General features: G+C 52.6%; 1 protein-coding gene across 2 annotated transcripts in view; it reads right to left on the bottom strand.

Moving 5' to 3' along the window:
* Nucleotides 1-7745: 7745 nt before the first annotated feature.
* The window catches only part of ITIH5 (inter-alpha-trypsin inhibitor heavy chain 5), a 78645-nt gene continuing 69792 nt past the window's right edge, over nt 7746-16598 (bottom strand). For both annotated transcript variants that reach the window (XM_027593850.2, XM_027593851.2), the window contains 5 exons: nt 14772-15295; nt 13203-13256; nt 11300-11416; nt 9803-10180; nt 7746-8786 (listed from right to left, as the gene is read on the bottom strand). In XM_027593850.2, the coding sequence (XP_027449651.2) occupies nt 8506-8786; nt 9803-10180; nt 11300-11416; nt 13203-13256; nt 14772-15295 (1354 nt within the window). In that variant the 3' untranslated portion in view covers nt 7746-8505. The remainder of the gene's footprint in view (nt 8787-9802; nt 10181-11299; nt 11417-13202; nt 13257-14771; nt 15296-16598) is intronic.

Raw genomic sequence — 16598 nt, 5'->3', positions numbered from 1 at the left:
CCTTCTCCAGGTACCTTACCTCTGGGCACCTTCCCACCCTCCTGCCGTCCTTGCCTGTGGCCCCAGAGCTAAGTCCGGGTGGGCTCCTTCCTTCCTCCCTGCTCGCGCAGGGCTCTGCAGGGGCTCGCCTGGCCCCTCCGCAGAAACTAGGACATGTCCCCTGCACACCGCGGCGGCTGTCTGACAGTGGGAAGGGGAAGCTGCCGGAGCGCCCGCCTCCGCAGCCCAAGCCCCTGCCAGGGGCGCCCGCGGCTCATTAATCACGTCCACAGTCGCTTTGTCTGAGCCTCTCCAAGGAGGGCGAGTGACATTTCAAAGCCCCTGAGTGTGCACGGGAGTTCTGTGGCTCTCTGTTTCTGACTATGTGACGGTTGCAGGATGAGACCCCGTTCCCCAGCTGCTCCCCGCACCCGAGCTCCCCAGACCTGCTTCCATGTCCCTCCAGCCCACAAGGATCTGCTTCAGAGAGCTGCTTACTCAGTGGTTTCTAAGGAAAGGGGAGAAAGATGTGCTTGGAGTGATCCTGTGGCCTCCAATCCAGCACATCCCCTGCCCCTTGGCGCCTGGACCAGAGTCAGAAAGCAGCCCAGCCTTCCTACCATGGACACCCGCTTTCAGAGGGTGATGCTCGACTTACCGCATCCGGCCGCCCTGCGCCATCCTTTCTTCTGTCCTTGCTCTGTGACACGCAGCTGATCCCCCAGGGCGGGTGCTGGACGCGGGCTCCAGCGATCCACTGGAGTTGCAGCAGAAGCCACCTTTGTGGTGTCCCCAGAGCATGCCAGGGTCACCATATGAGCAAAGGCACTGTGGTCAGACCGGCCTATGCTCAAAGAGCAGCTCTGTGATGAGAGTGAGACATTCGAAGTCCCTGGAGTTTTAGTTCTTTTACACACTTATTATCCTTTACCTTAGTGTTTTTATTAAGAATAAATAAGTTCTGGGGCGCCTGGGCGGCTCAGTTGGTCAAGCGACTGCCTTCGGCTCAGGTCGTGATCCTGGAGTCCAGGGATCGAGTCCTGCATCGGGCTCCCTGCTCGGCGGGGAGTCTGCTTCTCCCTCTGACCCTCTTCCCTCTCGTGCTCTCTATCTCTCATTCTCTCTCTCTCAAATAAATAAATAAAATCTTTAGAAAAAAAAAAGAATAAATAAGTTCTGAGGCGCGCCTGCGTGGTGCCGTCGGTTAAGCATCCGACTCTTGGTTTCAGCTCAGGTTGTGATCTCAGGGTCGTGAGATCGAGCCCCACGTTACATCGGGCTCTGCGCTCAGCATGGCGTCTGCTTGAGATTCTCTTCCTCAGCCCCTCTCCTGCTCATGCTCTCTCTTTTTCTCTTAAAGAAATAAATACATCCTTTTTTAAAGAAAAAAGAATAATAAGTTCTGGGGGGCACCTGGGTGGTACAGCCGGTTAAGCATCCAACACTTGATTTCAGCACAGGCTGTGATCCCAGGGGATAGAGCCCCACGTTGTGCCCCGCTCCATGCTTAGGGGGGAAGCTGCTTCTCCCTCTCCCGCTGCCCCTCCCCCCTGCTCAGACTCTCTCTCTCTCTCTAAAACAGATGGATAAATCTTAAAAAAAAAATAAAACACAAAAAACGTAAGTTCTTACGTAAAATACTCCTAGTTTTCCCCTCCAAGCTTCCCCAGTTCTGTAAGACTAGACCCAATGCAAGTGCCCCTTCCCCCGACAGGCCGAAAACAGGCCCTTCCTTTTCAAACTTGCATACATTTTATCTGAACCTTTGTGTGGGCACACGGTGTCTGTCTTTCACAACTAATTGCATGAAGTGTTATCTCCAGGGATGCACTCTAACCCCTCCACATAGTTAGTGCCCACATAAACATTGGTTAAATGAAAGAATAGGTGAACATGTTAGTTTTGAAATATTTTGTCTTCTGGGAAGGTTGCATGAACAATTAAAAATGTTATGGCTCATCAGTAATACACAGAGTTTTATATTATGTTTTCATCACAAGTTCTCAGAGTGCTCGATTTTAGTCTTCCAGGCAGGCTGAAAAGGCCGAAGAGGTTGAAAAATGAAGAGTTGCCTCCAGATTGCAGAGGAGAACTTTTAGTTTCTAGAATATTCCTGGGCTCCAGCCTTCTTCAAAAGCAAATACACTTTGCTTCTGAGCTGAGCCTTCAGACTTTGAACTGGTTCTGCCTTCCCCGTGGAAAGGTTTGTTTTTTTTCATAGTGTCCATATGAACATGCAGACTAGAAGCTAGCTTTCAGCATTTTATGACACTTATAGAGCTGGAAAATTCTAGCAATGTGAGGCAGACTTCTAGTTGGAAATTTAATAGGATAAAACAGACATGTATACCATGCACACATTCATTCCACTCAAGTATCGGGACTATTGTCTCTTCTACATTGCCCTTATACATTTCCAATAACAGTTATTTTTAAAGAGCACACGAAAATGTATTTATAATGAATTTGGTACCGGCAGTGCAATGAAATTATTTAACTGACCTATCAATAAACTTTGCATGTGTGATTTTCATCTTATATAACCAGAAATTCCCAGTGAGCAGTCAGGACATTTGGGCTTTCTCTTACACAAACACAGCTGTTGTTTTGAGAAAATAATATAATTAACAGAGAATTTTCAGGAAGAATGTTGTGTCAATAAAAATTAATTTTAATTTGGACTTCTATGAAATGTATCCAACACACACACACACACACACACACACACACACAACTTCTACCTTCATTTGCAACAACTGAAATAGAAAGGACTATTGCTAGAACTTCTTCCTTTCTTCCCAGATCCCAAATACTTGTCATAAAAACATAGACACTTTGAAGATAGAAAGTTTGCTTCTATTCCTGAGTTTGAGCTGATGCCAGAATAACAAAAAGGAAGTGTCCCTAAATGAGCAGTCAAGCCCATAAATCTATTTTCGGGGGCCATCTATGCAGAGCCAGATGCCGAAGCAAGAAGTGAATGAGATCCCTACGGAAGAGCATAGACAGGACCGGGGGAACCTGAGGGTAAGTCCATAGGTTGGTAGGAGGAAAGAAATTCAGCAAAAGAGACTAAGAAAAAAATTTTTTTAATCACACAAAAGAAGCAAAGCGATCCAGAATTCCAAAGAGAAGAGGCCGACATAGTGAGGTAGTAGAGGCTAAAGACCCTGATGGCTTGAAGTGGGGGTCAGGACAGGTAGCGCGCCATCTGAGACACATTTCCATTAACGTGGTGAGGACAGAAGCTAAACCTGTTGAGTTAAGCACCTAAGAGGTAAAAAGAAAAAAAGAAAAAATAGGTTTCGAACACCAACCTCTACAGCAAGCCTGACGTAGACACGAAAGGTGGAAGCTCGAGGGAACCAGGTTGGGGACAACAGTTTCAGACCAGAGGAGACTTCCAGAGTGATATTTGGAAACAAGAGACCAGAACCTGGTGGGAAACAAGAGTCTGGAGATTTTAGAAAGAAAATCACCGACTCCCCTGCCCAGGGGCCGTGAGAACGGAGGTGGCCCGTGATACTCGGAAGGAAGGGGTGTGAAGATGACAGAGCCACTTTGATACGAGCCCGAGTGAGGGAGGAAGCTCCTTCCACAGTATTCTCCCGCACAGGAGGCCAGTGCCGGGGGGCCGGGGGCCCAGGGGGTCCCGAGAGCTGGAGCAGGACAGAGAGGCTGCTGAGGGCAGGGCGTGTCGCAGAAAAGAGGGACCTGAGTTTGCTCAATGCCAGTGGGAGCCCTGGGGACGGGATGGGCCATGGGAGCGGTGCCTGTCCCTGGGCTGGGGACGGACCTGGCCCCCAAATCCAACGCAGAGCAGGTAGAGGAAGAAGGCCCCTGCCATTCGGGAGAAGCTCCCAGCCGCCTAACGCTATAGAAGGCGAGGTTCTCTGGTTGCCGCTGCACATGCTCTTCCTGCTTGTGGTGCAACACCCTCCATCTCCGGACTGGTTTCCCCACTGCCTGCCCGCCTTCACAGCTGAGCTTCCTCTGTGCAGGGCGCAGCCCACGGCCAAGGCCACGCACAGTATTTCTGATGCTCTGTTCCCATCCTTCCATTTGTTCTCCCTCCCGCTCGGAACTGTCACCTCCCTGCAAGCACAGGCTCTGTTTTCCTCTGAACCCCTGGGTCTGGAACACTGGATCTCAAAATCCACTGGAGTCATCAAGTGAATCATTCTGCATTGGTTACTTGGAAGTCTGGGAAGTATCTTCATCTGCCGGCAGCTGATAAAGATCCTGGGGTCTTAGTGCAACCCCTTCGTGTTACAGATGAAGAAGCCAAAGCCCAGAGGGGCTTGACTTGACGCCCTGGCTCTCGCTGGTTTTCTCTTTCACCTGGCCTTCCAGCGCCTTCTTCGCTCACGTTCCGTGCCTGCGCTGGCCCTGACCCTGGGGGTGCTCCATTCAGAATTTAACAGAGCTCAGCGGGGATCTCCACGAGCCCCGGCAGGACCCCTCAGCCCCGGAGGGGCAATGCCACCACCACTGGCTAGAAAGGCTGCCTGAGGAGGGAAGACGTCCCAGAGGCAAATGGAAGCAGCAGCAGCAAGAGGGTGGGGGTCGGGGTGTGCAAATGAGGGACCCGATTAAGTTGGCAGAAGTTCTGGGATGTCAGAGCCCCAGAAGATAAGGGACAGAGAGGTTTAAGGCGCTTCTCTCTGTGTTTGACAGTCACATAAATCCGGTCAGGAATGACTGCTGCAGTTCTGTAGCTTGTGTTGTTTTACCGTTATTTTTCCGATGTCACTCACTCCTCCGTTTACATATATTTTCATGTCGTTCAGAAATTGCTACAAGCAAGCCGCACAGTTAGAATCATCCAGCTTTACTCTCTGCAGCCCTAACTGCATTTTCCCTCAAAACAGAAATGTACTGATATGCTGTTTGTCTTTAGACATCAATCTCTGTTAAAAAAAAAAGGGGGGGCTCTTGAATAAGAACTATCTCATGCCCTCCTTCTTAACTGACTAAAATAAACATTTAAAGTTATGTTTCTAAGTCTTTGCTTAGCTATGTAACTTTATTTGCTGTTTATTTTAGCTGGACTATGTTCTCAGGGTTCCAGGAGCCCTTCCGATTGAGTAACAGCACTGCATACATTCTGGGAGCTTAACCAAGGGGACAGAATGCATATTTTGGCCTCAGTGTCTTAGTCAGCTCAGGCCGCTATTCCCAGAATACCATAGATTGGGTGACTTAACGCACGTTTCTCGCTCACAGCTCTGGAGGCTGGAAGTCCGGCATCAGGGAGCCCGAAGATTCGGTGTCTGGTGAGAGCCTTCTTCCTCGCTCACGGATGGCCGACTTCTTGCATCCTCACACGGTGGAGAGCAGAAAGATCCTCTCTCCTGCATCTCCTCCTGCAAGGGCACTCATCCTATCCGGGGCCCCACCCTCAGGACCTCGTCCCCTTCCAAAGTTATTTGGGGAATGGGATGCTTTAAATTAGGAAACCCTGAGAGAGGACCCCCATTCAGATGTTTCTCTTTTTCAGATAAGGGAGGGCATAGGGACCCAGGAGGGACCTGCTAAGACCCCAGTCAGTCACCTTTTTGGCTGTGGTGAGAACATGAGATTTATCTCCTCTGACTGCAACACAGTGGTCAGTCTCCTTTAACTGCTCACTTAGCACCCTGCCCCCATTTATAAGTGCTCAAGGGAGAGAAATGATGGCCCACATGGTGAAATCACAGCCAACCTAACAGAATGAATTCTGGGGGTTCAGCCTGGCCCTGTTCTACCATCTTTCACATAACGTGGGAAAAACCACTCAACTGGACTCTGCCTCAGTTTCCCCACCAGGGAAAGGAATTCCTCCTTTCCTCTGTTACTTTTAAGCAGTTTTTAATTTATTTTTTAATTTTATTTTTTTACAGAGAGAGAAAGAGAGGGAGGGAGGGAATGTGTGCACAAGTTGGCGGAGGGGCAGAGGGAGAGCGAGAAAACCCAAGCAGGTGCCATGCCCGGCATGGAGCCCGACATGGGGCTCAATCCTACGACCCTGAGATCCCAACCTGAGCCGAAATCAAGGGTCGGCCGCTCACCTGAGCCACCCAGGCGCCGCTGTATTTACTTTTTACAAAGCTTGCTACCCACAACACACATGACGAACAGAAAATACTATGCTTTCCAATTGCATTACAAGGTCCTAAGTATAACATGGCTGTGGAGGTTTTTGGAGCTATCACAGCCTCATTAAATAGATCATTTAAAGGTAAGTAAGTTGTTCAATAAAAAGAGACAACGAAGAGGAGGAAAAAGAAAAGTGGGATTTGTCTAAAGTAAAAACATTACAATAAAAGCTCAACCTTGATACTCAAAAAGCATTTTTTTTCCCAGAAGAGGAGGGTGTGGGGGTGCCTTGCTGGAACACTCCTCTCTGCTCTTAGAAAGCAGCAGTAACTGGTAATGTGCGGGAACAGCCCTCCCCGAAGTCTTTCTTTTTGAGTAAACTCCGTGCCCACCGTGGGCTCGAACTCACAGCCCCGAGAGCAAGCATCGCTGTTCTACCGACTGAGCCAGCCGGGCGCCGCTCTCCCAGGAGCCCTGAGGCCTACCCTGGACTGTGCACCACGTCCGATGCTGACGGGTGGGCTGGGCCCCTAGGCTCGAGGGACATCTGGGGTTGAAGTTATGTAACGGGGGCTCCCCGGGGAGCCTGACAGGCACTGGCCCCCCCCGTGCACACTCCTCCGCTTCCTCTGAGCTCTGACATATGGCCGTTTCTGCCGGCCGTCTGGGCTGGTGTCTTGGCACCGCCGGCATGAAAACAGGCAGTCAAGTCTGGGAAGATGGGAGTCTGAAAACCCAGAGCCGGCCGGGCGTGGCCCGGTAGGGGCACAAAGTGGGGAGAGACCGAGTCTCTGAGACAGAACCGAAAACGCCCCCTGCCCCCCCCCAACCTCCCGAAGCCGCCTGCTCCAACAGGAACATGTGGATGTCATTTCGCTGTTCAAATGTTCCCCATGGGAGGGCAAATATGATAAACAATATTCTTAGCTCTGATTTCTCTCCAAGTGCTAAGTATGCTTCCCCATCTCATGAAAGCATGCTCTGGAGTCACTCCTGACTAGAAGAAACCTCCTGTGAAGCCAGCACAAAAGCTTTTATTTAATTCAGCCTCACGTTAAAATATTCCATTTCTCTGTCCGCGACCTTTCTCTGCCGTGTGGCTCGAGGGGGCCCTGCGTCCATGTGCGTCCCGACTGCGCTCCTCACCCAGTGAGGACCAGGCTCTGCTGAACCTCCGTGGCTTCGAGAAGACCAAACAGGGCAAAAGCAAGAACTAGCAAGGAGGGCGGGGAAGGAGGATGCCTCCCTCGGCCTGGCCTCCCCTGGGTAGGGTGACGGGCTTCGCACAGGAGGTCCGCTAGGAGAGTGGTGCTCCCTGACCTCTGCAGCCCCGGCCACTGATTTTAACCTTTGCCTCGTGGGAGCAGATTGCTTGTCCAAGTTCTGGAACTGAAGTGCCCCCCGCCCCCCGCGCCCAATTCGCTGGCTTTGCCTGAGATGCGGGAAGGCTTCTCAGCTATGTAAGCACGCCCGCACCTCCTGCTGAGAACGTGCAAGCCCCATTCCTGGAGGAGGCTGATGATGCGCTCTGTGCCGGCTCTACGTCCCCTTCCAGGGCTGCGAGGGCCTAATCCGTCACCTCCCCGAGGACCGCCAGCAAGTAAGGCCGCAACTATGACAAGGGGAGGAGAGCGCCAAGTCAAAGGTGGGCCAGCTCTCCAACCGAGAGAGGCCAGTAAAAAGCAGCCACGTGGGGTAGTCCTGTTTATTAGCTTTACTGGAATAAATAGAACACCCATCAGCACAGTCGAGTGGTTTACAAAGCCCATTAGACATCGGTAGCTGGGATGAGGATTTTCTATTTTCAACCAATTCTTTTTTTTTTAATGCAAACTCACTTTCAAGGGCAAGGTATCACAGCGGAAGAAAATTCTCTCCCAAGAAAAGACTTAATTGTTTACAATGATCAAATCTATGAGCTATTTGCCTGACCCATGGCCGGGGCCCAAGGAGAGGTCCCCCTGAGGCAGAGGTTGGCCACACATCTGGAGAAGGCAGTAGTTCTAAGAGGAGAGATTGCTAAGCATTAGAATAAGGTGGAAAGCAGAGTGCCCAAACTTGGCCATTTCCAGAGAAAGGGAGCTTTGTGGCAGTGTTCCTTATCAGTTACCTTATGACAGGCTAGGAGACAGACAAGCCAATTGGTGTGAAACGCAGACGTCTTGCTTTTAAGTATGACCTTTCCCCCTTGGGGCCACCATCTTTCTCTATTGGACAGAGGGAGGGGGGGAGGCAGGAGGAGGAAGTAGAAGGAAATAACATTTCTGCTTCCAAGTCCTGACTCTACCCTTCACTCAAGCAGACCCCGGGCCTACACGCCACCAAGGGAAGGTCCCTGGAGGCAGCTAACTGCCAAGACACCAGGCACGCACGAGCGACAGGAAGCACAACGCGGGGTCCCCAGAGACCACTTCCCTGTCACGCTCTCGTGCATTCAGGCTGCTGGTGTCAGAGTCCCCTGGTGAGTCCCAGGCCAAACGACGTCTCTGAGTCAAAAGGATGGGTTGCCAGGTAATCTTTGTACTCCCCGTCGATCAGTTTGGCTGCGTTGTTCCTGGCAAACCAGCAGTCCACCTGCTCTTCCCCATTGTAGATTTTCCGCTGTTTCCAGACCACCGGGACCTGGTGTCCTTTCACCTTTAGGAAGGTCTCGGAGCGCTCACCTGCCTTCGGGAACGCAGGGTGAGTAGGCTCCTCTGTGAGGCTGGCGTCCTGGTTCAGGAACTGACCTGGGAGGACACAAAAAAGCATTGGGTCTAAGTCAAGCGTAGGCAACCGTGAGTTGAAAGATCTGATGTCAGTTTCGGCCACTGGTGACCAGTCAGTGCACGGTGTTGCCCAGAGGCGGGGGGACGGGTGCTCTGAGAGCGGGGGGGGGGGGGGGGGGGGCGCGGTTAACTGACTGCAGTCCTAGGCTGGACTTGCCCAGAAGACACACACCTGTCCCGTGTCAGGGACAAACATGTGTTTGCTGGGTGCGGACGGGGAGTCCTAGGTGGTGTTCGCAGTGGCCTCCTCTTCGGGAAGCCGCCCGGCTGCTGACACGGGAAGCCGCCTAGACTCGTACAGACAGTTGACCACCGTCTCCTCGTGAGCTGGGAGAGCAGGACGGACCCGACCAATAGGGAAGGAGGCTGGGGTCTTCCCTCTCCTCCAGGCCCCAGCTCCCCTCCCAGACTGTGCATCCGGTAGGTACGGCTGAGGGGGTGGAAAGCAGTCGCTGCGGCCCGTTCCTGACCCTCATCACCAGAATCCTGCAGGCCAAGTGAGGGCACCGCTAAGGCCGCAGGAGTCCTGGGCTGCGTCTGGGCAAGGCGGCTCATGCTTGGCTGTCCAGCAGGACAGAAACACGTCCAGCTCAAGTGCCAGGAAATCCTGCTTTCTAAACTGGGCCCTGGCGGCAGCTCACCCTTTACTTGTCGCCAACAGCCAGAGAGGACTGCCTGAGGCCCAGGGCAGGGTGGGGGACCCACGCCTGGGGCCTGGGCTGTGCACTGCCCTTTACTGGCATCTTCTTGCCCGAAGTCGGGAGCCAGACGTTGAGAAGACGCCTCCCGAAGGCTTTGCTCACTTTCCCAGAAGACCAGCGAGAATCACCCGTTCCCCCTCCCGAGAGTCGCCAGGGGGCAAGGCATGCGATTTCGTGACTGCGTTTCAAGGTCAAGCTGACCGTATTGGCAACATCAGCCTCACTTCGGGAAACTGGATCCTGGGCTCAGAGCCAGCGTGAAGGGCAGCGGCCTACCTAAGAGCCCGTGGCAGTTGCCGGAGAGACCCTCGCTGTTGGAGATGTAGAAACCCAGGTGGTTGCGCTGGTAGGGGGCCGGCTTTTTGTACAGGTGAATGAGGATGACGAAGGCAAGGGTGCTCCGGATGGTGACGGTGACACTGGCGTTGGCGGACACGGACACCCCCAGCTCCCGACCGCCCACGGCCGCGCTCTGGCTGCAGGGCAGGACCAGCCGGTCCCGACCATCCCAGATGACTCTGCTGGGCGTGACCTCCAGATAGGACCTCTCGGGCTTACTGACGAGGATGGTGATGGTGCGGAAGTAGGTGCGCTGCTTCTTGTGGCCGCTTGGGGGCGCCGGGGCCCCAATCAGCTCCCCATTCACCGTCACGCCTGGAAGGCCGCGGGGAAGGACAGTGGTTAGCGCACCATCCCACCTCCACGCTCAAGGCTTCCAACACAGTTTCCTTCCTCCTCGGGCCCCAGCGCTGTACCTGGGCCGCGGGAAGGGGCCCCTCAGTCCCACGGAATGAGTGAAGGCACGTGTGCGGGAGGGCGTGAGAGAAGCCGTCCCCACGTTATCGACACGGTGGAGCAGGGGAAGCAAGATGTAGGCTTGCCCTCCCTGGGGCAAGGGGAAGGGGGTAAGGAGAAATCCCAGCCTGAGCAGAGACCAGGTAGGCCGCCCTCAAGGCTCCAGGCATCTCCGACTGATCACAGAAACGCCGGGAACAGCCCCTAGGAAGGTGGGCGCCTCCAGGGAGCGGTACAGTCAGGCCCCCACTCCCTGCTGAGCCTGAGTCAGGACAAGCTGAGATTTAGCTCAAAGACGAGGGAGGCTTGCAAGAGAACAAGGTGGGAAAGGAGCCCTGGGATCATACATTACACAATTACATCACACGTGTCACCTGGCCTTCAAGAAACGCATCCTCTCCGAACCGAGAACTGCCCCGTGGCCATCCCTGCGTGTGGTTCTGGAGCTATACGTGTACTGACCTCTTTCCCCCAGCCCCTCTACAGACCCAAGGGGGTCAGAGCCCTGTTTACCTTCGTGTTCAAGGCACACCGAGCTGGGGCCTTAACAGCGGCATTGCGGAGGAACCGGGAGAGATGGCTTTAGGGCTCCGGCCTTCCCACCATTACAGTTTGGGAATGGAGAGACATGAAAACAATACTAGATCCTCAATCTCTATAGCACCTGTGCATTTACAAAACCACTTCATATCCATTACTGAATTTGGTCTTTGCAGTGGTCTGATGAGACTGGCAGAGCAAGGACCACTGTCTCCAGGTTACAAGGGAGACGTGTGCCCAAGGCTAAAGTCAGAGCAGGCTTCCAACATTTGTCTTCTTGACTCCGAGCCCCACACACAGTCGACCTCCTTTAACAAAGCACCAACAATCCTCAGTGAGGGTCTGTGATGTGCCTCCTTACCTACGTGGACATCCGTCTCAAGAACAGAGGGGGTGGTCCTACCTAACTTACCCTTGCCCAGAGGTCACAGAACGTACCAGAGTCCGCGTGATCAGAGACAAGCCTTAGGATGTCCCCCGGCTGCCCATCGATGTTGAAGCAGACGGTGAGCTTGCTCAGAGGGAAATCCACGACAAAATGGGGATCTCCATCCACTGCCAGACCAGGAAAAACCAGGAGAGAGCAAGAGAGACAAGACATTTACTGGGTGCCTCCCATGCGTAAATACTCTCCTGGCTCGGAAGGTGCCTGGGGGTGAAGGGACACGCTAGCGTTACGCGTCAGTGTGTGAGGTGCGTCTGTGAACTCGGGTCCCCTCCCTCCAGACATGATGCTCTTTCCACCACAATTCAGGCACAGAAAATCATTTCCTGTCTCCTCCGACCACCCAAGGGAAGAGACGTGGATGCGAACACTCCCTCTCCTGGGACTGGAACGCCACGGCACTGGAGACACGGTACCGGACGTCTACAGTCCCTGCGTGACAGTGGCCATGAGCAAGCCTGAGTGCGGTGACCACGAGGGGTTCAGAGTCCCTGGGGGTTAGGAAGGACGGTCAGCGGTGGCCGTGGAAGTCCCTCCCCAGGGGCACGCGGACTTAAATGCTCTCAAAGTTTTGTCCACAGAGAAGACCCCAGCGTGTGGCCGGCCCCTGTTGCTTGCGCATTCTCATTTTCGCCTCTGGTCAACATGAACAGCCTTGCCTCTTATTGTACAGACAAAATAATTCCCAACCATCTACATGAATTCTCTCCCCTCACAAGATGGGAGAGTTAGTTTCTTTCTAATTTTTATGCCAAACACAACGTGTTTCTAAATGCCTCTCTATGTCATGTACACACACTTGGATACGGTCAGTCTTTTCAAGTCCCAGCAAATTAACGTCCTCGGTGTAACTATTTTAAAAAACAAAAACAAAAAACTCTTTCTGTCCCTAGCATGACTCAGGAAGGCCCAGGAAAGAACCTGGCTGGTCTCACTGTGACGTGTGTCCAGCACCGTATGATATATAAAGAAATACAAGGTACCGGCCTTTTGTAGATGAGGAAAAAAAGGAAAAAAAAGGCACCCATAGGACACAAAAGTCCTGGTCCATATATCTGGCACTCTTTAGGTATGAATGTAACTATGCGACGGTTCTTTGAGAGCTTCTTGTGCTCACACTTCATTTCTACTCGAATCATCCAAATCCTGTTACCAGGAAAGCAGCTGCGGTTTGAAAAAAGGGGGGAGATGTCTGAAAGCCATTACTCCACGCAGCACCCAAGAGGAAAGTTTCCTCGCATTCCACAAAGCACGTGTGTGCTCAAAAGAGTTGTACCTTCCCCATCAGAGACCGCATGCAACCTCTCCGCGTGGCTAATCTCTAGAACGTTCCTGGCACGTCGAGTGCGTCAGCAGCATGTCAATTCACAGACTTAAAAAGGAAGACGTGTACATTTCAAGACTAAAACCCTGCCTTCGTGTTGCTGTTCCATCTGGAGGCTTATTATAATCCCAGGAAGCTGGCCAAAGGAAACTCTATGGTATTTTTGTCTTTCCCTTCTAAAGCCAAACACTAAAATAATAATAATAAAATAATAATAATAATAATAATAATAATAAACTCTGCCCATCACAGATATTTGTACCACTGGGAGCCGGAAGCACGTATATGTCACGTCTCTGAAACAAGTAACGTTTAAACTCAGTCATGATGCAAATGAGCCTCCGTCTGTCCGGCTGTCAGGCTTGCCAGCCTCCTCGGGGCAGCAGCCGCGGTGTTTAGGGTTTACCGAGCGCCCTGGTTCTCCAAACTGCCTCCCACCCTCCTGAACGACCGTGGGTCCTTGTGCTGAGTTCTAGGAGCTGGTATTTTCGCGGGCGTCAGGGAACCCCAGGCCCTCCACCTGGAAACATCTCGGCCCTCAAGTGACACAGAACCGCGTTCTTTTCTTTTACCTGAAGTTCTGGAGACTTTAATTCTTGGGCTGTATGGTTTCTTGAGAGGAGGTCCTAGAAAGAAGAGAACCCCCACTGTTATTCATTAAGGAGGAAGAGGCGAGAGGCAGGACAAGAGGTCTGGGGTGAGTAAACATAAAGCTTCCAAACGCACTTGCGGTCATTTAAAAACATCGCCCGTCGTAAAGAAGGAGCTTGGCCTCACAGCACACAAGTGAAGGCGTACCACGTGAAAACTTATTTTATTCTTTTATAAATTAGAGCATATTCTTCCTAAGATTTCTGTGTGTACAAGAAGGGAAAACATTCTATGGTATGTAATGTACAGTTATGGAGTTGGGGGGGTGGAGTTGTTTCATGGGTACGGAGTTTCAGGTTTGCAAGATGAAAAAAGTTCTGGAGACCTGTGAATGTCCTTCATACTACCGAGCTGGACACTTAAAAATGATTAAGATGGTAAATTTTATGTTATTTTTTACAATTTAAAAACTACAAAAATGTAAAAAAAACCAGACAGTTATAATCCATATATAGTTATAGTCTGAACCTTTTAATAAATGTCTGGTTCTACACCCCTCAAGGCAGAGGGATCTAACATTTGCAGAACACTGGCTTTGTACCAAAGATTTTAGCCCATCTAATCCTTGTAATGGCCTTTCAGAGAAATCATTAGTATCTACGTTTTATAGACCAGGGAACAGAAGCCCAGAGAGGTTCAGACACCTGCCGTGAGCCACATAGCGGAAAGAGCTGTGCCTGGGTCCTACCCTTACGCTCTCTCTACCACACCCAGGTGCTTCTCAGAGTTTAGAGTGTGAGGAATGCACGAGACAGCATTTGCACACCCTGGGTTCCTGTCTGTTCCCTCTCTTTAGGAAATGTGAACTTGGCAGGAATTCAGTAACAATGTTAAAACGTAAAAAACATGCTGTTTCCCACAAGCCGTTATTACTGAGATTATCATGCTCTGCTTCAGCAGAACTACTTTTCCCCTGCTTGTCGCTACCGATTTCCCCCAACAAAATGACAGGAGACTGGACATGACCGTTTCTGTTTAGATTCTGAGTGAGAAGCATGTAAAGGATGCCTTCCCTTGAGAATCCACAACTTAGTCCTGCACGTACCTTGTCAGGACAATACAAATCAAGCATCCGAGAGGGAGGTTTTCTCGCGGTGCCCAGAGCAGGTGTGTGTGGGTAGGAGCTAGGGTCCCCCCTAGATGCCCAGGCTTTGGGAAGCTGCGCCCCCGCAGGTAAGCGGCATAGCTCCGAGGGACTCACAGAGGCGGAGGGGACGCTTAAAACACTGGTCTCTGCTCGTTCACCCTGGTGCCTCCAATACCGCCGCGCACGGGGTAGGCACCCGGTCCCGACGATCTGCCCATAGACTGACTTTACCGGACACCTCTGGGACAAATGCCGCGTTTCCTAATTTCTCTACAGAGATCCACCGTTTGCAAGCACATGCCGCCGGCGGTGTACCACACTCTCTGAAGCCCGGCGCGTCGCGCCCGCTAAGGCGCGCGGGACGGCAGGCCGCTGCCGCGGGGCGGGCCCCCCGCCTGCTCACCTGGCCGCCCGCCGGCGCCCCGCAGGCTCTGCACCACCGGCTCGGGGCCCAGGGCGGCCGCCGCGCCGCGCGCGTCCTCCAGCTGGTGCGTCTGCAGCCTCAAGTGCAGCGCGGTGAGCGGCGTGAGGAAGCCGCGGGCCACGGCCAGCGCCCGCGCCCTCTGCCCCAGGCGCTGCTTCTCCTGCTCGTCGCCGCTGTGGCGCCAGGAGCTCAGCAGCTCCTTCAGGGTCAGGTAGCTCCAGAGCCGCTCCACGTGGTTGCGGCCCTCGGCGCCCCCGCCCCTGCCCGCCTTGTGGGGCTCCAGGGGCACGTCGGTCTTCAGGAGGACGAACCTCTTGCTGTTGCTGGCCGTGACCTCCACGTGCAGCCGCCCCGCCTCGCTGTCGGCCAGCTTCCCCGCGGTGACGATCTCCGAGCCGTTGAAGTAGTTGCGGAACACGGTCCTGGTGGCGTGCTCCACCGAGGCCGGCGGATAATCGACGCGGACGTCCGAGAGGAGCGGGGTCCTGATCTCATCGTAGAACCTGCAGTGGAAGGACAGAGAGTCGGGGCCAGCCGTGGCTGTGGGCAGGCCAGGTCCCACCTGCCAGGGGGCCCATGGGTCTTTGGAGGCCCTCAAGTCCAACACGACCCAGCAGAGCACTTGCACTATGAGACGGGCAGCAGGAGCTTGAACACCACTGGTGACAGAGAACTCACTACCCCACGGGCTTCCCGCCTCCTTTCAGCTGCTCCCATGAGGAAAGGGAGCCCCCCTGGGTAGATCGCACCTTCCTTCCGGCAGTTTCCACCCACTGATCTCTGTTCTACTGCACAGAGGAGTCTAATCCACCTTCAACGTTCAGGTGCTTGAAAAACACCGTTTAAATGTCTGACAAACACTGCCGTGTGCTCCTTGAAATCTTTTTGTGTAGCCTCATCGAATCCCCCCGCGGCTCCGTTTGGTCAACTGTTCTCCTGATACTAATTCAAGCATCCCGAGCTGACTGGCCTCTCGGTAACTTTCCTTTGTACACACCTACGTTTCTCAAAGAGTCTCTTAAAACACGTTTCTTAGAACAAAACACATATTCCGGGTGCACTTTAAGTAGCCCATTATCCTTGAGAAATCTCATCTTGACTCTGATATTACGCTTGTGGGTAATGCATTTCCTTGCTTTAGCTTTTCTCCTGGTTGTTACAAGGTTGCTTTTTGCTGAGTAAGGGGACAATCAAAATCCCCCTTCCAAAGAGCCAGACAGCTCGGCTGTGGAAGCCAGCTCAGCCACTTCCTGGCTGTGTGTCGTGGGACATGTGACGTAGCCTCTCTGAACTTCAGTTTCTTCCTCTATGAAGTTGGAATGTTGAAGTAACTGCTCTGGTAGACTACCAGCTGTCCCCTCAGGCTCAGTCTCCCCTTCTTCCCTAACTGAGTTCTACCCATCCAGGTATCAACCACATTTCTTAGCCTCTGCTCTGGCCAAATACGGCCATGTTCTCACCAACAGAATATGAGTAGAAATGATAAGTACAACCTCTGCAATGCTTGCTTGAAATAAAATGGCTTCTTACTCTGGTTTTCTTTTCTTTCCCCCTTTTTGGGGCTAGAATATAGATGTGATAGTGACTTAATTTCAACCGTGTAGCTAAAGACGACACCTGAGGGGTGCAGAGCAACCGAAGGGAAGGAACGGGAGTCTCTGAGCGACTTCATGGAGCAGAATCTAGTGTGTCCAGACATTACAGGAGAGGGTCATCTGCATGGCAGCTTCGCTTGGACCCTACTACATCTGCCCCTAGGCTTTCTGTGAAGCTCGCCAGAGACAACAGATGCAGGAAAGCCTGGCA

Source organism: Zalophus californianus, chromosome 9 (genome assembly GCF_009762305.2).
Source record: "Zalophus californianus isolate mZalCal1 chromosome 9, mZalCal1.pri.v2, whole genome shotgun sequence".
NCBI lineage: Eukaryota > Metazoa > Chordata > Mammalia > Carnivora > Otariidae > Zalophus > Zalophus californianus.
Note: the sequence above shows the minus strand (reverse complement) of the source record. Positions and strands in the feature narration are given on the sequence as shown.